Source organism: Rhamphochromis sp. 'chilingali' (assembly GCF_963969265.1).
Source record: "Rhamphochromis sp. 'chilingali' genome assembly, chromosome: 11".
NCBI classification, from domain to species: Eukaryota; Metazoa; Chordata; class Actinopteri; order Cichliformes; family Cichlidae; genus Rhamphochromis; species Rhamphochromis sp. 'chilingali'.
The window spans coordinates 2,641,554-2,665,569 of NC_137938.1; the positions used below are offsets into that span (position 1 = coordinate 2,641,554).

The 24,016-nt window shown below is 42.2% G+C and overlaps 2 protein-coding genes across 6 annotated transcripts; both read right to left on the bottom strand.

Annotated features, from left to right (window-relative positions):
• Positions 1–748: 748 nt before the first annotated feature.
• Positions 749–14,945, bottom strand: LOC308405444 (glycerol-3-phosphate dehydrogenase 1-like protein). Of its 4 annotated transcripts, XR_013973334.1 has the most exons (10): positions 14,550–14,945; positions 12,697–12,874; positions 11,167–11,307; positions 9,046–9,184; positions 6,078–6,240; positions 5,860–5,968; positions 5,049–5,285; positions 4,776–4,882; positions 4,477–4,607; positions 749–1,523 (listed from the first exon to the last, which is right to left on the bottom strand). XR_013973334.1 is itself a non-coding variant. In XM_080896104.1 (9 exons), exons 1-9 carry the CDS (start codon positions 14,591–14,593, stop codon positions 1,427–1,429), a joined length of 1,176 nt encoding a protein of 391 aa, XP_080752230.1. In that variant the 5' UTR covers positions 14,594–14,944; the 3' UTR covers positions 749–1,426. The 4 variants fall into 4 exon arrangements, 3 of the variants coding, with proteins under 3 accessions (XP_080752230.1, XP_080752229.1, XP_080752231.1); XM_080896104.1 differs by lacking the exon at positions 4,477–4,607 and having other exon boundaries at positions 12,736–12,874; positions 14,550–14,944; XM_080896103.1 differs by lacking the exon at positions 4,477–4,607 and having other exon boundaries at positions 14,550–14,941.
• A 2,728-nt stretch (positions 14,946–17,673) lies between these two features.
• On the bottom strand, positions 17,674–22,235 carry LOC308405934 (uncharacterized protein). Of its 2 annotated transcripts, none has more exons than XR_013973422.1 (5): positions 22,213–22,235; positions 20,031–20,127; positions 19,547–19,657; positions 18,932–19,098; positions 17,674–18,600 (listed from the first exon to the last, which is right to left on the bottom strand). XR_013973422.1 is itself a non-coding variant. In XM_080896743.1 (5 exons), exons 1-5 carry the CDS (start codon positions 21,613–21,615, stop codon positions 18,138–18,140), a joined length of 1,746 nt encoding a protein of 581 aa, XP_080752869.1. In that variant the 5' UTR covers positions 21,616–21,646; the 3' UTR covers positions 17,674–18,137. The 2 variants fall into 2 exon arrangements, 1 of the variants encoding a protein (XP_080752869.1); XM_080896743.1 differs by lacking the exon at positions 22,213–22,235 and adding an exon at positions 20,708–21,646.
• Positions 22,236–24,016: the final 1,781 nt, after the last annotated feature.

Here is a 24,016-nt window from a genome sequence, read left to right on the forward strand (position 1 = left end):
GTGCTGCAGTCATTTTAAAAAATATTAATAAAAGAAAATTTCTAAAGAAATTTCAAAAGGGGCCCCTTTCAATGTTCCACAACTCAGACTTAACACTTTAGTGTAGTTTCTAATATTTTATTTCAGAATAGCAACAAAAATGTAACTAATGTTTCCTCAGTGGGTAGCTTCCTGCTGCAACTCTAAAGGTGTCGTGGACAGTTTACCTGACAGCCAGTGCTGGTTTTGTCAAAGGCATTCAAGTTTAGTCTGTTAATGCAAAATCAATTTAAGAGGCAAAGGTTTGCTAGTGCTACATGTGATCAAGCAAAATTAATTATTTGTTTCACTTCCATTCATTACGTTTACCTGAACGAACACAAGCCAAGTGAAGCTGGAAAGACATTGAAATGCAGACATTTTCTCCGTGACTGAAGCGCATCGCCCTCTGCTGTGTGATGGATGCAGTGTGTCAAAGTGACCATGCTGGTGGCCACTGACAGGCAAGGTAGCAATGTTAATGAGCACACAACTGCTTATTGATATGTGACACATCTGATAAATCACTGATAGAAACAGAAACATACTGCAATGCAAAGGTTCCAGAAATATTTGGTCACAAACTGAGACAAATGTTAATGACAATCTTTCAAAAATAAATCAAAAACACAGAATGCAGCCTTTAAAAGATGGTAACCTGTAACCTATTATCCATCTCATGACACGATTCAAGATTAACAATGAAAACTTTTAGATAAAACATGGAGAAATCAGTCTGAGTGGCATTTATTCCAACAAATTAACAGCAGAATTCTGAGAAGGTTGCAACATCAGCACACTGAAGTATCACAGCTAAAGACACACAAGCTCATTATCCATTCATCTGTTTCCCAGCCTATTCCTATCACAAGGCTCACACACAAACACATGCTCTACCCAGAGCTGATCTTGTGCGTGCTGTTGTGTTTTAAGTCTAAGGAGCACCGTGGGCAGCTTGGTAATCAACCTGCCGAGAAAAATGTGAAGTTGGTCGTGTAGGTAACAAAAACAAATATAGCTGCCACAAAAGGCCCACGCTAAAACACAATTTCACTTATATAGATGTTATTGGGTGATTTGTTCCATGGTTTTGAAGCTCAGATTATACCTCGTTTTCATATGTGACAGTGGTTCAAGGGCTGGCATGGATACACACTGAGTGGGAGAGTCAGTCTTTGTTGTGTTTTAACACGGGGATTTATTTTTCATCCTACACTGTTGGAAGCCTGGAAGAACTTTTTCTGACAGTTTGTACAAATTGAAATGATAAAGGACTTTTTATTTTATGGGTGTTCTATTTAAAGCTGTTGGGGATTGTTTTTGACAGAATAAGAACCTAATGCAAACTTCACCTTAGAATGAAAATGATCAATGGAAAAACAACAGCTTCCTGAGACGCACCAGGCGATCACATGTCCTCTGGGTGGCTTTGCAGGCAGGAAATCATTTCTTGGACTGGCCTCTTCTCAAAACAAATCTGATAAACTGCTGTGAACAAAGGGAACCTGGAGAGAGGAAGGACAGAGTTAGAGCTTGACAAAGCAGAAAAGAGAAAATTCAAGTTATTAATTTCACATGTAACAAACGTATATAGACTAGATAAACAACAACAATACAGAAGTAAATAAATTCAAATTTAAAGTCAGAAAGAAAGTTCTAAACACTGATGAGCCAAAGTATGACCATCTCTACGATCTCAAAACGACCCAGTAACATATTTCAGTTTGTTTCAGCGTAGAATCCTAGTGCGGTTCATTACAGTAACTTCAATGAGTTTAGGGAGAGTTTGTTCTTTATTACCTATTTCTGCGTTTAAAAATAGTTCAAATCCTTTCGAAGTGTGTAGTTGTAGTAATAATAATAATAATAATAAGCGGCTGAGAGGTGGCTTGTGGTAGCCATCGAACCACATGGGGGAGAAATGGCGCCGTCACATTTCAAGCATCTACTCAATCCCACTGACATGACCTCCATACAGGAAGCAGATTCTGTGAGGAAAGGGATGACGCCCGTCACCGGGGGCAAGGTCACTTAGGCACTTAAACCACTCTTTGGTAAGGAGGACTTAATGCTGTGCTCCAGTTATGGAGAGAACACACTCCTCAACCTCCCCAGGAAAGTCCAGGTGAGGGCACTGGAAGCAAGAATCCAGATTCATTAATGTCGTTTTTGTCCTGGACAGGGGAATGCTGGACCAGCTCTTTATCAAGTCAGGGACATTCCAGTGCACGTGGGAGTTTGCCCAACCAGTCTACATGTGTTTTGTGGACTTGGAAAAGGAATTTCGACACATTCCTTAAGGGATTCAGTGGCAGGTGCTGAGGGACTAAGGGGTGTCTGGTCTGTTATTACAAGTCACATGGTTCCTGTACAACCACAGCGAGAGCTTGGACTACACCGGTGGCGGTAAGTCAGGCTTCTTCCCCTGGTGTTGGACTTCGCTAGGGTTTATCTTTGTTACTGATTCTGGCAGTTATATTGGGAAGTCTGCCTGGACACGGTTCTGTTGGCTTCATTTAGTGGTGAGCTCCAGCTCACAGTGGTCTGCAGCCCACCACTCAGGAATGAAAATCAGCACCTCCAGTTCCAAGACCATGGTTGTCACCAAAGAAGGCAGGGGCTGGTGCCCCAAGTGGAGTATCTTGGGGTCTTGTTCACGAGTGAGGGGAGGAGTGGACTGGGAGATTGACAGACAGGCGGATGTCGTCCATGGTGGTGAAGAAAGATCTCAACATAAAAGTGAAGCTGTTGATTTACTAGTTTATTTATATCCCTGTGGTCACGAGCTCTGGTTAAGATCCATCTTAAATTCTTAATAAATCTCCAACCATATCACCTGCTATGATGCCTGACAGCAGCGTCGCTGTTGTGCTGAGGCAGGCTATTGGTTGGTAGTTGGATGGGGGCCAGTCCCTTCTGGGGGATCAGGACTCTCTGACCTTTGGTTAGCCTGGTTCTTGTGCTGCCAGGCGCACAGAGTACAGTAGGTGTGAATCATATCAGGGACTGATACTTACCCTATCCTGTTCAGGAAGATTGAAGTAATCTGCTTTTAGATCATGTAGACATGATCTAATCATCTAATCTGTCCTATCCTGAGCGCAGAGTCAAGGGGCCATTTACGTGAAAAGGGAAAGACCATCTCTGAATCGAGGAGGGGCCTAAGGGTCCCTCTGTCACCATTTTATGTATATGCGTATTTTTGAGGCATTTCCCCACTGCTCCCAATTATATGTAAAGATACTAAAATTGAAATCCCTAATTCAAGCTCTGTACTTGTTATACACTACCAGTCAAAAGTCTGGACACACCTTGTCATTTAATGGTTTTCCGTTATTTTCATGACTGTTTACACTGTAGATTCAAACCGAATGCATCAAAACTATGAATGAACACATGTGGAATTATTTAGTAAACAAAAGTGTGAAATAACATATTTATATTTGAGATTCTTCCACGTAGCCTTCCTTTGCTTTGATTGCTGCTGCACACACTCTTCATTCTCTCCATGAGCTTCACGAGGTCGTCACCTGAGACAGTTTTCCAACAGTCTTGAAGGAGTTCCCAGAGAAGCCGAGCACTCGTTGGTCCTTTGCCTTCACTTTGTTCTCCATCTCATCCCAAACCGTCTCCACTGGCTTTAGGTCAGGTGACCGTGTTTCGGGTCATTGTCATATTCAAACAAAGTAAATGATGGTGCAAGTAAAAGCAAACCAGATGGGATGGCATGTGGCTGCTGTGGTAGCCATGCTGGGTTAATGTGCCTTCAGTTTTGAATAAATCCCCAACAGTGTCACCAGCAAATCACCTCCACACCATCACACCTTCCCCTCCATGCTTCACAGTGGGAACCATGTGTAACATAGTTAAAAATGGTTCAAGTTACATCCTGCTAAATGGGACGATGGCACCACCTACTGTTGGAAATGTCACGCTGCAGTGACTATGAAGGGCAAATGATGTTGGGTAATAATTAGAGTGATGGAGGATTCCCGTAGAGATAACGAATGGGTAAATTTCACGGACAGAAATGTTACTAGTCCGTAACAGAAATAGAAGTTGACCTGGCTATTTTTGATTAAATATATTTGCTGTGGGTTCCTTCTGTCATCCTTACGTTGGGTTAGACATTTGCCTTTTCACACAAGGCTCACGCTGGTTGTCCACGAAAATGAGCCATTCTACTTTGTTGCCCTTCGTCATAAATGCGGATGCTGAGTAAAAGGGGCTAAACTGACCCGACCCCGTTTGTTCATTTAAAGAACCCGAAAAGACATAACACTGAGGTGAGATGCATGCATCCTCAGCAGTGGAGGCGACTCTTGGTCTTCCTTTCCTGGGGCGTCCTCAAGTTTTTGCAATTTTCTGGACTGAGCTTCAGTTCTTAAAGTAATGATGTCATTTCTCTTTACTTAGCTGATTGATTCTGTCAAACAGGGCTGTCAGCTGTGTACCAACCTGACTGCTGCACAACACAACTGATGGTCCCAAATTACACCAATGAACCCTGTCAGGCACACCTGTGAGGAAAACCATTTCAGGTGACTGCATCATGAAGCTCATTAAGAGAAGGATGAGGGTTTGCAGCTCTGTCAACAAAGCAAAGGGCGGCTACTTAGTAAAAATAAAGACAAACCAATAAATGTTCAAACTTTTGACAGGTAGTTTACAGTCAAAATATAGCACAGAGCTGCGTTACATGTCAAAAAAGAAAAAAAAATAATACAATAGACAGACAAAGAAACTTGATTACAGACCTATTCACCAGGCACTTCTGTTGGAGGATGCGGTAAACCTCAGCTGAGGTGGCAGGACCCTGGAGCTTCTGACCATTGAAAGTCTCCTTCTCCAGCACTTCAATGCTCTATCAGCAGGTGTGACAAGAAGAAAATACAAGAAAGTGCACAATTAAAAAGCAGTTCGTCATTTCAAACCAAAAACAGTTCGAGCTAATAAAGCTTTACATAGTAATGCGTAATGAGGAAAGAGAGCAGATACACTACAACAACCAAACGTGACGGTGCACATACCTTCCCTGTTCTAACAAAGGCCTCTGCTGCTCGTCGATTGCGGCCGCCATAGCACGTAGCGATGAGGTCGGCCACACCACAGCTCTCCAGAAAGGTCGATGTGGAAACCACGCCATTCTTAGAAAAGAGTTGGGCGAAGGTTATCATCTCCATCAAGCCCAGACGGATCACAGCTGCCTTGGTGTTGTCTCCACACTGCAAGCCATCACAAAAACCTGCACTCACTGCAACGATGTTCTTCACCAGCAATGAACAAAACAAAAACACACATTTAGAAAATGATGTAAAGCTCTCAATGCAACTAACAGAAGACTGAAAATCATGTACTGATGAGTGCATCACCTCACACCTAATAAAGCTCATTATTAACACGACTGTTCAAGTGTGTTGGTGCACCCATGCTCCAATTTAAACACTACTCTTAAAAAAATATATACATATAGTATAAAATGATGAAAATCATCGACGCTGCATTCACCAAACCACAGAGCATTTGGAATATCAGTTTATTCATAGGTTCCATGCAGTCAACACCTGTGGCCAATTACATATCTGACACCCATTGAAAATATGACAAAAGAAGTCCCGGCGAAGGCGTCGAATCATATTTCAAGATGGAACGAAGGACAGTTTGGTTTCATAACCACAGACACTGGTTCTGCCTCTTTACCAGCAAAAGGTTTCACATTTCAGTGTTACACAGACATTTAGACTCCAAACATCCTTACAGTCGACAGTAACTACAGAGAGACCGTGCTGGTAGCCATGTGATTATAGAGTATTTGATTCAGTGTCATGTGTAAGTGTTTACCTTCAAAGCTCCACACAGCTCCACTGTGTCAGCATCCTCCACTACTGTGATCCTGAAGTTTGGAGTCGTCAGTAACTCTTTGAACAGTAGACCATTCTCCACATTCCTGCTGCCTAACACACACACACACACACACACACACGATCTGATGGTCAGAACTCGCTGAAATAAAGCATGTCAATAATCCAAAACAAACACTGGGTCACCAAACTCAGGACCATGACAGAAGGGAGCCAGTTGAGACGGTTCGGGCGTCTGGCAAGAATATGTCCCGGGTGAGGTGTTCTGAGGAGGACCCGGGGCAGACCCAGGACACTGTGCAGGAGGTGGCCGGGGAGAGGGAGGTGTGGGCTTCTCTGCTTAGGCTGCTGCCTACCGTACCTGGCCCCAGAAGATGGATGGACGGACAAATCACAGGAGATGTGGAAATCAGTCTAATCCAAGTATAATCTTTAGGCTCAAGTATACAAATAAGCCAGATCACTAATTACTAATTTATTTGAACAGGTAAACTTGAAACTGTCTTATCGCATTACTGACCATTATGCTCATCAGTTCTCAAAATAGCCTTGAATAGATGATTAATCCCTAATTGCTAATGCATGGCTTGGCTTCCTGCTAATGAAGCACAGAGCTGTTGGAGCTATTGGTTGGCAAGGTCCTGTTCCCAATCCACCCAAGGAGGCTCCCGAGCAGTCAACAGGGAGTCTACAGACATGCTCGAACAATAAATGAGTAACTTTGGTCTTTGTGATGCTTGGCTTTACATCGTTCAGCTCTCAGGGACTTCTTTTCACCAGAACAGCACTCAGATTCTTGCTTAGACTACTTTTAGTTAGCAGCTCCATTATGAGGGATATCACAGACACTCAGACTGGTGTCTGTCTCTCAGAGACACAAAGGAGTTACACCACCAATGAGCAGATATTCTTAAAGAGCAAGTTATTTCACAAAAGAACAGGCAGTGTAAACACTGAGCGTCCAGTAATATCACTGTGCGTTTAAAGGAAGCAGGAAAAGTAGTAACAGAATAATATTTTACTATTAAAACAAGAAAAATAATGAAAAAAAACCTTCACCACAATAACATATAGTTAGCAATCTGAGAAAACTGAAACTGGAATTAAATGAAATAAGTGACAAAAAGACGATTTCTGGTGCAAAGGCTGAGTTTGGAGAACTTTGAACATGGCAATAAATTAGGGCTGAACGATATATCGCATTTGCGATAATATCGCGACATGATCAAGTGCAATTTTCTAACCGCAAAGGCTGCGATTATACTCTGGACATGTCCAAATTCATGGGCTGCATCCTCCTGAGGCTGCATTTGTAGACCGATTACGTCACAGCGACGCGCCGAAGGCTGTCCAAATTACTACCATATCCCAGAATTCATAGCGCGGCCCAGCCAAACTCCAGTTTCCAGCAATGGCGGCCGCTACTAAGTTTTAAAATTACTCATACTAATCTTTCTGGGTCACAAAATAAACTTTTAACATATTTTCAGGCGAGAAAGTAGTTGTGTAAACATCAAATATCTGCTCGGTTTATCAACATATCCCATATTTGCAAAAGTGCTTCGACGTTTTCAGAGGCGTCTGCTACCCACCAGCTCGACAGCTAGCCGGGAGCTCGAGGGTTACTGATGCGGCCGAGAACGGCACAACTCCCGGCACATCATTTTCAGATCACCGCGGAGTTTCGCTGCTCGGGTTAAACGTAATATATAAGTCACTTAGACAACCTAAAAATGTTATTGTTGGGCTTTTTTCGGTGTTTTGTTTGTTCGTGAGTAAATCGGTTTGGCTGAGATTAAAGTTATTAGATTAGATAAAATAAAACTTTATTAATCCCCCGGGTGGGTTCCTCCTTGGTTTTCACACAGCTGACTAAACGTCAAACAGAAAACTTATTAAACAGAAGTATGAGACAGTCGAGAATTTACACCAGTGTCTGGTTATATTTTAGATAGCAAGAAGCAGACGGCCGAGTTTATTAAACTCCACCGAGACAGCGGTGACGCTAATCAGAACTAGACCGTCCAATTTCACGGCTTTAAACTTTAAAGGCGTGTTTGTGTGTGTGTTTATACAATTGCTATTATGTTTGCACTTTATGTGTAATGTTACTGACTGCAGAGATCAGTAAGATGTGTGTATTTTTTATTTATTAGTTTTATTTATTTAATATTATTTTTTAATTGAATGACTGTCTAGTAGTTCACAGATGTCGAAAAACTGAGTGTGGTAAAGCCACTGATTTTGTTTATGTATATTTCTGCAATCTGCACATTGTACTGACTTTCATTTTAATGTTTACACCAGGGTTCCTTGTCAGCACTTTATGCTCAGATGTTTGTAAGCTAAAAATAAACTATTGTGTATGTTCAAATATACTGTTGTGATTGAAGAAGTTAAATAAAAATGTCAGTCATCAATTCATGCATCACCTCATGTCATCATAACAGAGGTCTGTCTTCCAGGAAAGAACAGTTTAAAATTAATGTAATATAGTATTGGCCATACTATGATGTATTGCTTGTCTTTGTTTAATAATACAGAAGACAAAGACCTTAAAAAAAATAATCGCATATCGCAATCGCAATATTGGGGCAAAAAATCGCAATTAGATTATTTTCCATAATCGTTCAGCCCTACAATAAATCCAGAAAATTCCAGGCTAACCAGTTAAAGCTAAGTTAAGAAAAAACAACTAAAGACTCGCCTGGGAACATTACTCATGATCCGCAACAAATACATCTTTTAAAAGACTTTTCTGAAGCTTTATATGTATTAATGACGAATCCATCTGATGTTGTCCTTACATTATTACACAACGTGTGAATGCCATGAAGCCCACAGCATCTCCCAGCTCCAGCTCCACATGGTTTTCCAGCTCAGTTTTACACAATTTTGATCTTTGCTAGCACGCACTTTATTCAGAACGCTGACTCAAATTCAGATCACGCACCATCTCCCAGTATGAACTCTGCCAGTATGAGTCTGCTTCCTAAACCAGGCAGAGACCCTACACTCCCATCCAATCAAGCCAAGGGGACAAAAAAACAAAACACATTTCTTCTCTTCCAGGTCCCGTTTGTTCTTTTTAAATCCACAACATGCCAGTTACAGCAGGCAGTAATAGAATCTACTGAATAACATTTTCCACGTGGATTCTACTCACCGATGGTGGATTCACAGAACTTCTCAGCTGCTACTTCGTTGGCGATGTTTGCTCCCATCAGGACACTGACATCAATCTCCATCTTCTCACGAATGACGTCAGAGATCAGCCTCAGGCCCTCTGGACCCTCATATATACCCTGAGACAGTAATGAGAGGGGCGGTGGTGGATGAGCGATGGCATACAGGATGAGCCATAAAGGACACAGCTGCTTATACCCATGCTGTAGATGGATGCATGCAGAAAGTCAAGGGAGGAAACCAGCCTCCCCCTGATATGTTCCTTCTGACTGACCTCTTCACCCCAAGGCTAAGCCCTTGAAATGAAGCTAATTTCTGATGTAGCCTGATTCTTCCAGTCACTACCCACAGCTTGCAGCCAAACACATTCACCAGCACCCTCTCTACCAAAACAGAGTCCAAATAACTGCAGATGATGAACCAGTCCATCTCACACTCACCTGTTCACCCACTTGTGAACAAGAGATATTTGAGCTCTTGACTAGAGGAAGCAATTCTTCTCTAACCTGGAGTCTTTTCAGCTTCAGAGCCATGACGTGGGATTCTGAGGTACCAGTTCTGACTGATGATAGGGGGTTTGTGGAGATCAGCATTTGATGAGCCCAGTAGGACCACAGCATCCACAAAACACATAGATATGATCTACTTCCACCATGCGTTATAGTTTACACCCCTTATTGTGCCTAGAAATTTGTTAATAGACCTCAGTGTCACCAAATGAGTCACACATGTTGATGGCAAATGCAAAAAATGACACTCGTGCCAAATTTGGACAGGCTACAAACAGCCTGTAACTACAGATCGAAGACTTCGAAACAACAGTGTTACACACTCAAATTGTACTGTTTGGTTAGGGGATGGCCGAGGAATGGAGAAGTGCACTGGTACCAGTTTTTAAGAACAGAGTAATGTGCAGAGCTGTAGTAACTACTGAGGGATAAAGCCTGAGACAGATACCATGGAGGTATGGGAAAGAGTGGTTAAAGGTGATGATCAGTGAAGGGGAGTGTGGCTTCATGCAGAGAAAGAGCACTACAGACGTGACGCTTGCTTTGAGTACGCTGATGGACGCCTGTGATGTGACCCTGTGGAGCTAGAGAAAGAAGAGGCACCAAGAGAGGAACTGTGGGATCTTACGTGGCAGCTGAGGGTGACAGAAAAGTAGGTGAAGGTGTTGCAGGTCATGTGATGACTAGTGTATGCGAATGAAAGAGACACATGGAAAAGTGCAAAAGAGAGGTGAAGAAGAGTGCAGGCAGGGTGGAGTAGGTGGATACGTGCCAGGAGGGATGTATGACAGACAAGACAGGCAGTGAGACCTGCTGGGACGCTTGGTTTGCCCTTCTTAGCGCTGGTTCACAGAAGATCTGTAGTTTTGGTTTCCTTGTTTTTGATCTATATTATTTTGTACTTGGTATAAGCGTAACATTAAAAGACTGCTTGTGAGTTTACTTCTCATTTTCCAAGTGCTGTATTGTGGCTCTTCCTGCCTGCCACGTAGCTCCAGGGTGCAGCCAAAGCTTTGACAGCAGCACTTACAGGCTGCCCTGCAAAATATGTGCTCAAAATATGTACTAATGCAATACACAGCCATGAATGCGTCATGAGTACTGAAACAGACAAACACTGGACTCTGAGTTTAGTGTGTTTTTGTTTACAGTGCTTGGATCAGAATGTTGGGGGGTCCCTGTGGAAGAGAGGCATCCAAACATCAAACTCACTCTTCAGCGCACACGCTCACTTTGTCGACATATTTGATCACAAAATGAATACTGCACATCACCGGATCCCTGGCTACTGCAGTCTGTGTGCCAAATGTCCTTACACCTTTACTACCCCAAAGACCTTCGCTGTGTTTTATGGATGGCTGGAGACACTTACTGGCAATATGAACCAAAAAACAGCTTTATGTGACCGCTTATCCTGATCATTAGGGATCCTGTTAGAAGCAAATCCACATAACAAAGATACTCCGGGCATGTTCAGCTGAGTTTGTATGCACGGCTCAGATCCTGTGTCAGGTCTTTGCTCTGCAGAATTTGGAAAGTTAAAAGCAGCAGTGGAGTGTGAGATAGCGAGACGGTGAAATGGGCATCATTACCTTTATGAGCGTGATTCCTCGAGCTCTGGCAGAGACACAGCCCACCATTTCATCACAGAGTTTCCTAATGAACTGATGAGGGACGACAAACACCAGCAGGTCAGCTCCCATAGCAGCATCAGAGAGCTTTGGTACAGCCACCTATGGAGACGACAGAAGCGCCATTCAATTCAAAGCTGAGTAGGCTTTGAATAATCCTGTGAGTCTGGGTGATTTCCCCACCGTACTGTGTTACACACTTCCACCATATTGCCAAAAATATTCACTCGTCTGTCTTCAGCCATACATGAACTGGGGTGACACCCCAGTCTTAATCTAAGGGTTTAATAGAAAGTCATCCAACCCTTTGCAACGATAACAGCTTCAGCTTTAACGAGAAGGATCTCCACATTTCGTAGTGTGCTTATTTTCTCCAAATCTCGAGTCAACTCTACCAATCAGTAAGCTACGTGAATGCCGTCTTTTCCTTGTTACCCTCAGCTACAAATGCTATGCTAAGCTACCAGTACTACAGCCAGTCATGAATGCACAAACTGCTGACTATTTTCAGCCTGGCTTCACACATGATGAAAGCCTTGTGTTATTAGCTGAATCACGTGGCGTCACTATCAGCGAACGAATTCTCGCAGGCGCCAATTTGTTGCGCTCCGGTTTTGAGCGCGCCATATCCTTCCAAGTAACATGAAAATGACATTCATGTAGATTACTGACTGGCAGAGGTAACTCAAAATTTCGAGTTATGGATACATTTTTCTTTTTTACTGGCAGAAACAAGCTTCCGTAAATTCTTGACCTCCTTCCTGAAGCGCGTTTGTGAAGTCAGACACTGATGTAAGGCCTGGCTCGCAGTCTCCACTCTAATTTATCCCAGCGGTGTTCTGTCAGATTGAGGTGAGGACTCTAGTCGAGTTCTTCCACACCAAAGTCTCTCAACCATGTCGATATGGACACTGCAGTCATTGCGGTCAGACACGTATCGCTCTCCTGGCAGCCACCAAACGCCAGCTTGTCCATCATTGCACGATTTGTGACTCCAGTGAACTGCTCTAGAGTTCAGGTCAGCGTGCTTTACACAACTGCACCGGATGCTTTGCATTGTGCTTGGTGATGGATACAGCATCCATGGTGACCCATTCCATGAAGAACTCTATGCACTGTTCTTCAGCTAATCTGAAGGCAACATAAAGTTTGGAGGCCTGTAGCAGAAAGCCGGTGACCTCGGTGCACTGTGCGCTGACCCTGCTCTGTGGCTGAGTGGTAGGCTTCGACTTTGTTAAAATACCACTAGAAGCTGACTGTGGAATATTTGATAAAGAGGATATTTATGACCGGCCTTGTTGCATGCCATCATCACACTGATCTATGATGTTTGCAGAAGCAGTCTACATGCCTGGGTTCTTGATGGAAGTGACTGGAACACCTGAATTCGATGACTTGGGTGAGTGAATACTTTTGGCAGTATAGTGCAGCTTTAGTGCTCTGCAGAGTTTAATGAGCTCAGCAAAAGAATGACATCATACTACTTCTCACCACATTCTCTGGTAGTTTGTATCCAGGAAGGTACTTAACGTTTTCATGCTCAGTGTTGATGATGTCGCTAAGCTTCCTGCCATTAATATTTTCTTCAAACACCCACATCTTCACAGTGGTAGCAATATGCTGCAATGTCCTGGCATTATCTCCGATAATCCTGGCAATAGCAGAGCCCCTGCAACAAAGACACAGATCAGCAAATATTTCTAGATGTTTCAAGGCATTGATCAATTAATCATTCAGTCAGCTAATCAATTGGACCATCCTAAACTACTTCGTTAGCTTCATTCTTGTGAATTTTTCGAGTGGAAGAGAGTTGGTGTGAGAGGTGATTAAGCATATGAAGGATTAAGGAGGTGTGCTAGTGTTCTTGTCCGGGAACACGATCCTACTGTTGCTTCATGTAAACAAAACAGATTCTGATCGAGGTGTTACACAGGTGAAAACATGCACTAAGAGTCCAGAGATGACAAAGGGAAGGTTATTGTTCACTAAACACCACACTGATGGGCTGTAACACGCTCACTGATTTTATAGCAGAGTCTGCCACTGATGCCTTTTAAGGTTTATGGGGAAAATAAAATAACAAAACTCTGCTTTTGTTTCCCAGTGTAAGCACAATCTGACCCGACATCAGTCTACTCTGACAGCCATAGCTGAGTTACTAAGCCCACTGTTACTGTTTTTACCATCTTACATTTCAATTAAAAACAAACAAACAAACATTTGACATTTTTATCCTCAAGTCAAATGAGAAACTCTGGTCATGCGTGGTGAGTGTATGCGGTCAGTGGCGTCATAATCAATCTGGGAACTATAATACTCTGTACAAGTCCAATCAGCAGGCTTCATTAAACATATTTATTTTTGAAGAAAACACTGTTTTGTAATGTTACCTGTAGTCATGTTGACATGGACATGCACTCAGGCTTGTATGAACTGGTGACGGTGACATTTTCAGTCTTTAGTCACATCAAACTTTGAGACACTTGTAGGCACTGAAGCTCGAGTTACCACACGGATCAGTCCCTGAACTTACTACGGCGCGTGTTTCATGCTGAAATAAACAACACTTACTTACAGCCTACAGGAAACAAATCAAACAAACCCGGTTCTTAAAGTTTTGGTCTGTTTCTATGCTGACTGATGTCCAGCACGCCCTCCCTCTGTGCTCATGAAGCATATGGCACATTTCTTTATTTGTTTGTGAGGGGCTCACAACATAACGCCATAGTTTCATGTTTATGGAGCAGGCTGCTGACCATCACCAGTGAACTTGTGCGCATATTTTAAATGAACAGCTGAAAGAGTGACCCGGATGCAGGTAAGCTCGAGGTCCCTTCACTCAGCTGGTGTCAGGGGTAAATGTTGGCTTCAGATTTATCTCACCGAACCACATTATTATGGTTTAGCGGAATAAAACATCGAATTAACTTTTTTTTTGCTGAGAATAATTTGTGTTTCTGTCAGAACAGAATGGAAATTCATATACGTGTCAATATTAACTACAGACTAGCTGTTGTTTTCAGCGAGCCCTGTATCATATGTCAAACCGCAGGATGCCGGCAGACAGAGGGGACAGCTGTTGGAAAAAGGCAAACTTCCGGATGTGTCACCTGAAACATGCAACACTTAAACTAACATCACCAGTTAATATGAAATTAAAAAGGAACACGACCAGGAAAGCACTGTGCTTATGCTGAAGAAGCTCTGTTCCAGCTCCTCGTAGCTGACTCCAGGAGGACGCTTACAAACCAGGTAGGCACTAACGACACTCCGCACACCGACAGATGCAACAACCTGTTTGCAGCACCGCGTCCGGCAACAACGTCAGCATCATAAGCGCTTACCAGTTTCCAGACCCGACTATGCACACTTTCAGTGGAGAGGCCATGGGAGCCGCTTCCTGCTCGTGATGGTCCGTTTGAAGCTGAAGCTCCGGCGCACGTGCCCCTTCAATGAAAAGTCACGTGACTCCAGGCAGAAGTCCAGGCCGCTAATGCGCAAAATACACATGCTCATGTAATAGAGTTTAAAGCAGGGCTGCCCAATCCCGGTCCTCGAGAGCTACCGTCCTGCAGCTTTTAGATGCATCCCTACTCCAACACAGCTGAATCAAATGGTTTGATTACCTCTTCAGCATGCCATCGTGTTTGGCAAAGGCCTGATAACAAGCCATTCATTTGATTCAGCTGTGTTGGAGTAGGGATGCATCTAAAAGCTGCAGGACGGTAGCTCTCGAGGACCGGGATTGGGCACCCCTGGTTTAAAGGGTTACATCCTGGCACAATAGCGCCACCCAGTGTCAAATGTCGCCCTGCACCCACTAGGATTAGCAAGGGATTCTGGGTAATCCTCAGGAGGGCTGTGTCCCTGCGTCCTTCGGAGGCCGCATGTGAAGGTCGATTACGTCACAGCGAGGCTCCTTTAAGTGAATAGAATAGAATAGAATAGAATTCAACTTTATTGTCATTGCACATGCACAGGTACAGGGCAACGAAATGCAGTTTGCATCCATCCAGAAGTGCTTTAGTGATATAGATATATTACAATATATATTAGCAATAATATAGATATGTGAGTATATTACAGAAATGGGTCTATTATGGTATGTTATAATGTACACGGTATGAAGTATGTTGTGAATATTCTATAACTATAAGTATGTACAGGCTGTAGTGAGTACAAGCTATGTACAGGATATGAACAGGATATAAATATGAAAAACTATACAGAATATGAAATAAATAACTTTACAGAATCTGGGATATACAGCTATACAGAAATGGGAACTATGCAAGTTGTAAACAGTTGTAGGTTAAAAATTATCGAATGTACAGAATGATTATTTACACAGAGCTATACAGTAGTGCAGTTAAGATAAGTGAGGGTGTAGATAGTTTCTACAGAGGCTATATAAAGTGCTAGTGGCTGTGAGTGGTGGTTCAGTCCATGTTATTATTGTGTGTTTGAGGGTACAGTTGTCCATTGTGGGTGTGTGTATGTTCAGTCCATGTGTTAACGTGGGTCAGATGTCAGGAGGCAGAGTTCAGGAGTCTGACAGCTGTGGGGAAGAAGCTGTTCCGGTACCTGGTGGTCTTAGTCCGGAGGCTCCTGTGGCGCCTCCCAGAGGGCAGGAGGGTGAAGAGTCCATGTGATGGGTGACTGGGGTCTTTGATGATTTTCCCAGCCCTTTTCAGACACCGCTTCCTGTAGATGTCTTTTATGGCAGGAAGTGGTGCTCCGGCGATGCGCTGGGCAGTTTTCACGACCCTCTGCAACGCCTTCCGGTCCGAGGCAGAGCAGTTCCTGTACCAGACTGTTATACAGTTGGTCAGGATGCTCTCGATGGTGCAACGATAGAAGTTCACCAGGATGTCTGAGGACAGGTGGTTCTTCCTCAGAGTCCTCAAGAAGAAGAGGCGCTGGTGAGCCTTCTTGACCAGCTTGGAGCAGTTGGTCGTCCAGGTGAGATCCTCGGAGATGTGGACTCCCAGGAACTTGAAGCTGCTCACACGCTCCACAGCCGTCCCCTTAATGTGGATGGGTGGATGTGGGTCAGCATTCCTCCTGTAGTCCACGATGAGCTCCTTGGTCTTCTCGGTGTTAAGCAGCAGGTTGTTTCTGTCGCACCACTCAGCCAGACGATCCACCTCCTCCCTGTAGGCGGCCTCATCGTTGTCACCGATGAGGCCAATCACCGTGGTGTCATCTGCAAACTTAATGATGGTGTTGGAACCATCAGCAGGTCTGCAGTCGTGGGTGAAGCGGGAGTAGAGGAAAGGGCTCATCACACAGCCTTGTGTGTGTGTGTAGATGAGCAGCGGTTATCCAGCCGGACATGTTGGGGGCGGTTGGTCAGGAAGTCCAGTAACCATTTGCAGATGAGGGAACTGATGCCCAGGTCTGTCAGTTTCCTGATGAGTTGTGAGGGGTGGATTGTATTGAATGCTGAACTGAAGTCTATAAACAGCATTCTGGCGTAGGTGTTGTTGTTGTCCAGGTGTGAGAGGACAGAGTGCAGTGCGATGGAGACTGCATCCTCTGTGCTCCTGTTCCGGCGGTATGCGAATTGGTGGGGGTCCAGGGTGGGGGGGAGACAGGATTTGAAGTGTGCTAGGACCAGTCGCTCTAAGCACTTAGTGATGATGGGGGTGAGTGCTACTGGTCATTGAGGCAAGATGGGTTGGAGTTTTTGGGTATCGGGACGATGGAGGTGGATTTGAAGCAGGCCGGTACCACAGCGTGGGCCAAGGACAGATTGAATATGTCTGTCAGCACTCCTGCAAGCTCCTCAGAACACGCTCTGAGAACACGCCCGGGGATGCCATCAGGGCCTGCAGCCTTGTGGACATTGATCCTGCTCAGCACCGCTCCTACATCGGTGGGGGAGAGAGTCAGAGGTTGGTGGTCTGGCGTCATGTCTGCTTTGGTTGTGGTTGTGGGCTTCTAATAATGTTTTCAAATACATTACAAAATTTACATTTACATTATTGTATTTTGCACAACTCTGTTGCTTGTGAAGCTCGCACACAAGAATTTCACTCACATGTGCTGTACCAATGTACCTGCACATGTGATGTGACAATAAAAGTGATTTGATTTGATTTGTGATTTAATCCTTTATTTATAATACATAGCAATATAAAAATAGTAACATATGAAAATATTACAATGGGCACAGATGAGTTTGTATCAAAAACAGCAACCAAGCCTAAGTAATGAATAACACACATAAATAACAACTGCTTGAGAGAGCAAACAATTTCTTTTCATCTGTTCCTTGGCAGAAAGTTAAGACAGCTTTAGGTTTCAATAAACAGAAGTAATGGATGCAGTCCCTTTGAAATGTCACACAAAAGTCTACTTGTGCATATACTTAGCTTTAACTCTTCTCTTTTTTGTTTTGTATTCCAAAAGGTTTTCATTTTCTCCAGAGGATGTCTCCCTTTCAGTGGTTATCGACTGTTCACATTCATTTTCAGACTGCTGGAATGTCGATGCTGGCCGAACGTTTCTTGCTAGAATACAATGGCCTAATTTTGCGTGCATTATCTGTCGTCTTTATTTCGTACTGGCATATACTTTTGCCTACTTGTTTTGTTTTTAAGACATTTGTATGCAGTTCATCTATCATTGCAGTAATACCCTCTGGAATGAATGCCCACTGTTTAACTGTGTCTAAAACAGCATTTAGTTTTCCAACTGCACCTTCTGTGCATTTTTTGTCTGTGCTTTCAACTACAGGAGTGTCATTCAAAGTTGATAGAGGACTTTTCAGAGAGTTTTTCATTTGTTTAAAATGGCTACAAGCCACCTTCAGGCAAGCACATGTGTTATAGTGAGAGAACGTACAACAAGTGCACTGAAGTGTTTCAGCCGATGCAAAAAAACACAGATTTCCAAACAAACTTGGCATTTTTATCACTTTCAAGTCCTCACAGTGTACAAAGTAATGCCTTTCTTTCACTGCAATTCTTGCCAAGGTCTGTTTCCATGTTTGGATAGATGTCATTGTCAGCCTCTGCTAATTTTGCAAGTAGCACTAGATGCTTGCAAAGAAGTCCTCGTAAGCCATATGTACAGTTGCAGTAGGACTCAACAGGGCAGACATCATACACCATGTCTTCTCTTGACTCAGATGGGACTTGATATGCATTAACTCCATGGCTGTTCTTGACTGTAATTTTAAGAGCCCAACCACTTTCCATCAGTCTTGAAGCAGAGTCTGAAACTTGAGACAAGGTGTCAGCAAACCTGTTTTTCATGCGGCCCACATCTTGCAGGCTTTTTATGACTGAGAAGTAGTCGTCGGCCTTCCCTAGGAGCACTTCAATCAGATCATCCAGACGCCTATTCTTGTAGCCAGATAAAACCTGGTATTTCAGGCGGTGGAAAAATCTGAAAAACAGTTATTTGAAATGATTAGTAACTGTAATTGAAGGAATTTAAAGTTTTAATCAAGACTGTATTATTTTTTAAAAATTGGAATACCTATTGCACACGTCTTTTATAAAGGAATGCTCTGTGCCGGTTTAGCTGATTTAGGCAAATCCACCTACTCTGTTTTTTGTTGTGATAACATAAAAAACGCTGCTAGAATTTAAAGGATTTGCCTAAAACCTGTTCTGGCAATGACATGACGAACCTACTCAGTTTAGCCTCTTGGATTAAAGCATAATATCTTTTTTTCAGCAATACAATCGAATGAGGTCAAAATAATAAATCACACCTTTCAATCACATTGTTTGTTTCAGAACGAGCGTGACTGAAGCGACGGCCGTAGTCACACCACATGTGGCCAATGCCTTCCCAGTGCTTCTGAAAATACTGGCACACCAAAGGGTATTGCTTAAATGTCTGGCAGAACTCTGCTGATGTGGCTTTAAAGTCGTCCTCCTAAGAGAATTGGATGCAACAGAATATATTTCAATCCATTTAACAGACCTATTGAAATCTTTAATATTATGTATTGAAGCCCTTTTCCTTTTATTGAATAACATTAAGAATTTTAAGTTATTAATAATATGTCGTGTTTTTGTATTAAGAAGCAATTATTTCTTCCCTTACAATGGCTAAGAAGGAACACTAAACCTATAAGCATATTTGGTTTCAGCATCTGTCTGTGAAAGAATCCCACTCACAAGTTCTACTGCACAGTGGGTGACACAATGATGGTCTGCACAGCTTAAGTACTTGTTTTGATAAGCAAGATAAGAAGCCAGTTTTAGAAATTGTTTCAAAAATCTATTTTGTATCTCTCTGTAACTTTTTTTAGCAACTGAAAGTTATTATGCTCTTAGTGTAATCAAGAAATCAAAATGTGAAATAGACAAATTACACTTACAGATGTGCAAGCTTTCAGCTTACAAAAGAAAGAAATGATTTCATTTCTCTTTTGGGTGTTAGAAAGCCCATGGACCCCGGACTCTGATTTTGAAAGCCATCGATTAACAGCCTGTGAATGTAAGAGAAAAAAAGTTAATCTGGAGAGAGAGACAGAGGAGCAGCTGTACAAAAAGCATAAAAGAAAGCTGACGTCCAAAAATAACTTTGTCACTCACTGGACAAGAGGACCTGTGCATTACAGAAATCAACCAGGCAAACATATTTTTAAATGTCAAAAAGAGCTTTGGGAAGCAGCCACCAGAAGATGAGTGCACTGTGGTCTTAAATGGATGGACATAGTCACTCAACATTTTATCCCTTTATATTCATTAACCTGAGTAGGTGAATATCACAATGAGGCAAATCATAACAACAGGACCCTGTTGTAAAAATGTGTTTCAGGTGCATCTTAGACAACGTGAAAAGAAAACAATGTGGTTTACCTGCAAGACATGGTACCAGCATAGAAGGATAGCTGACTCTGGAAAAACCTTCTGCAAAGCATTTATTTCCGCAAAGTCTTTGTCAACCATAAATGCTCTACAGAAAAAAAGAAAACACTAAATGAGATTAAACAGTATGAAAATGTTTTTGCTATCTCAAAGCACCACTTCAATGCCAAATTAAACATTTCAACTCACAAGTAGATATATCTTTTATTGCTCAATGTTCCATTTGCCAGAACTGAACTGGGAAAGAGGGCTTTTACTTATGCTGCCCCTTTCACATGGAACATGATGCAAAAAGACTGGAAGATAGCAGATCTTATTTCATTAAATGCTTTTAAGTCCAGATTGAGAGAGCCAGAGAAAAATGTTTTTAAAATGTAATTGTTATTTATAATATGTATGTAACTTTGTAATTTCAACGTGTTGTCGCCTCTTGGCCAGGACTCCCTTGCAAAAGAGGTTTTTAATCTCAATGGGACTTTTCCTGGTTAAATAAAGGTTAATAATAATAAATATAAAATACTGCATACAGCCTATAGGAATAACTTTAACAACTGGAAAGGAAAGTTTTTTGCAGCCCATGCTGCAGCTATAGCATTAGATTCTGGCATGTTATAACTTTTTTGAAAAGGAATTATTTCAAAATTAATAGCTGTCAATGTATTATTTACCTCGGGGAAGTTGGGAAATGCTCACAAACTATTCCAAGAACAGTTTCCAGGGTTTTCTGACTTTCGTTGCTGACAATAGCATAGGCCACAGGGACTCCATGCCCATGATCATCTCTTACAACAAGTGTGAATAAGGGAAATGAATACTGGTTAACGCAGTGCGTGGTGTCAACAAATACTAACTGTTTTGCATAGTTCTCCATGTTTGATTTCATTACAGGTGTCTGCAAAACAATCATTAGTTCTTGGTCAGATGTGTATGGTTGATAGAAGAGAACATGTTCTTGATGTTTTCCATTAAGTAAGGTATGTACACTTTGACTGTCTCCACAGTTAAAGTGCTTCTTCCTCATCATGCAGGTTCTAACACTGTCAATGTCACGTGGTGTGACAAAATGCTCTCTGTTGTGAAGATCTCTGTGTCCATGTTCTTTGGCCCATTTATGACATTCGGTTAGTATGATGGCTGGCTTAGTTCCAAGGGAAAGCAGTTCCTCAATCTTCCTCCTCAAATCACTGGAAATATTGTTGAAATGTGCGTCTTTTGGGTCCGAAGGATCATGCCCATCATGCTTATCATATGTACGCTGCACGATGACTGTGTGGTCTTTCCAACATTTGAGTACTTTAAATGAAACATAGGCCTTACAGCCCACTGCTCTGTAGCTGTTTCGACTTTTTTCCCCAGCTCTGATGCAGTTGAATTTGTAATAGTCTCTTTTCCTGTCTTTACCTGAGGCAACATTTAAACATTTATAATGTCCATGAAGGGTTAATGAGTTCAATTTTTCTAACACAACACTGAATGGGTCCTCCTGGCATTGTGACACATGCACACAAAGTTGTGTGTCTTTTCCAGTTCTTTTTTTTTCGTCATTCAGAACACTTCTTCTAATTATGTCGTCCATTTCTGGTGGAAAAATAACGAAGGTTTAATTAGTCAATATTCATTAATTCATTTTAACTTGTTTTGGGGTTTTTTGCAATACAATGTAAATATTAAATATAATATTAAAAAAAATATATATATATAAAATAAAATAAAACAAACAGGGGCTAAAAGAAGCTAAACTTTCATATGGTATGTCTCTGGCAACTTTAACATGATGTCCCAGGGACAACATCTACACGATGTCCTAGGGCAACTTCTACATGATGTTCCAGGGACAACATTTACGCGATGTCCCAGGGACAAATTTGTAAATTTCTGGATTACTGTTAATCTCCATAGAATCAAGAACTCATGTCCAGTTTCACAGCTATGGACCAGTTAATTGTGTTCCCAGGTGATAGTTTGATTCATAGATTCAGCACACAACCATTAGTCTAGGCCTTTTAGTCCAGATTCTCTTCACTTATGTTTGCCTGACCCAACCCCCGGGCCACGAAACACCAAAAAAGTTGGGGAACGCTGGTCTAGAGAACACTGGTTAGCTAATGCTGTCGTCAAGTATCACTAGCAAACAAACAGCAAGCCAAGTGAGAAACATATGTATAATGCTTACCGTTTATTAAAGGAAAGTATCCTAAAAGGACTTCAAATTCGGCGGACAGGCGGCGGTTTCTCGCAAGTGAAGCGGGTGCGCTGGATTGACAGACAGAGGCGGGTATTTCGAAGTCGCAGAAGTATGACGTCACAAGAAGGTGATTGGTCACTTGCAATGTTGAACCTGGAACAACATTAATTATGATGATGTGGAAACAACGCCAACACAAGGATATCAGATCGTCCGGGTTGCAGTTGCTGTTGCAGGCCTTGCAGTTAGAAGAGTAGTTTGTCTTCTACTGGATGATTTAGCAGCCACTGATCTACCAACACGTGTCTTCACCCAAGTAGGTAGACACGTGTTGGCAGGTTTATTTGAACAGTGAGAGACAGAACAATAACCAAAAAAATCCAGAAAAATGCATTTAGAAAAAGTTATAAATTAATTTCCATTTGAAACAAGTATTTGAGCCTTTTAATATTAGTTATTTATTTATTTATTTTCTCTGACTATTTCATGATTTCTGGAGGGCAGTGCTTAACTAGCACATGCTACAGTTTTCTCTGTTCACAGGCCACACATATGTATATCCTACTTGCAGTTCTGCATGTACATCCTGCTGCTTCATTTCGATGAAGAAGCAATTCAACAGATACCCGTGATCCTAATTCTCTAACAGGACTCAACCAGCTACATTTAATGCTAGAGTTTCAACTGACTCTAGAACACTATTCATGCTAATCCATTTTCATTAGTAAATCTGGCCCATTTTTCTTGCTGATCTCTTGATGGTAGGTGATGCTACTATCTGTGCATTGAACAGGGAAGCTCTTTTCTAAAGAAATGATTAGGCAGTGGCCTATATATTTGTTGATCGCTTCAATGAACATAACCTTCCACATATTAGTAGTCTATATGCATTCAACATATAGTGATTTAAACATAAACAATGAAAACTTGTACTATATGCTTGACGTAGCTCACTAATTCATAAATTTAACTCGGCATCACACTCTTCTAGACCTGAAGTTACCTCACTAAGCCTCAAATTCAGCCTCATAGTTCAGGTTTGTAGAGCACAGAAATAACTGATTAACAGACTAGATAACACAAGGAGAGGTAACAGAAGATGTGAGACAGTGCTGTGTACAGCAACAGCAAATATAAAGACCTGGAGAGAAGTGGAGCCGCTGTTTCAATATTGCAAGTGGTTGAAAGGTGTGCCAGCCAGAGAGCCAGCTGAGTGGGTAAGCAGCCATGCTGCCAGGGAATCCACAGAGAGAGAAAGAGTGGCTGGACAGCTCTGACGGCCACAACACAATAAATGATTGGCTCCTGAGTAAACAAGTAACATTCTTGAAACTATCCAGTATTAATGATTAATACCCAGTAAATGATTTCTTGTGAATAGAGGTTATTTCTAAATTTTTAGAAGAAATTATGGAATGTTCTGGACAATAAATAAAAATATAAAAAAGAATTACCCAGACTGCCCAAATGACATATTTGATCATTTAAATCGTGCGTTTATCAGTAACTTACAGGCTTGACTGAAAGGATTAATAGGGAATATTGCTAATATCACCGTCCTGACTGAAGGGTTATTTACTTCCGTTGTATGTATGTCTCGGTCAGCCCCCCTGACCGTGTGGTAGTGATGTAATGTCCTGTATGCGCGTATCGAGGCTTGCTTCATTTATGGGAGGAGCTGAAAATGATGACGTCCGAAGCCTCGCTGCCCGGCTGTACCACGTGACTGGTTCATGAAGTTGTTCGAACTTTGCCGCGAGATATGACAGCGATATAAACCCCTCAGACTTCA

Coding starts and splice junctions, on each gene's coding strand:
- LOC308405444 (XM_080896103.1), bottom strand. CDS start 14,593: ATGGCCTCTCCACTGAAAGTGTGCATAGTCGGGTCTGGAAACTG. Junction 11,308..12,696: donor ACAAACTACCAGAGAATGTG/GTGAGAAGTAGT, acceptor TCGTCTCCATAG/GTGGCTGTACCAAAGCTCTC. Junction 4,883..5,048: donor CCTTTGTTAGAACAGGGAAG/GTATGTGCACCG, acceptor ACCTGCTGATAG/AGCATTGAAGTGCTGGAGAA.
- LOC308405934 (XM_080896743.1), bottom strand. CDS start 21,615: ATGGACGACATAATTAGAAGAAGTGTTCTGAATGACGAAAAAAAAAGA. Junction 20,128..20,707: donor CATTTCCCAACTTCCCCGAG/GTAAATAATACA, acceptor TTTTTTCTGTAG/AGCATTTATGGTTGACAAAG. Junction 19,099..19,546: donor AGCTGAAAGCTTGCACATCT/GTAAGTGTAATT, acceptor CAATTCTCTTAG/GAGGACGACTTTAAAGCCAC.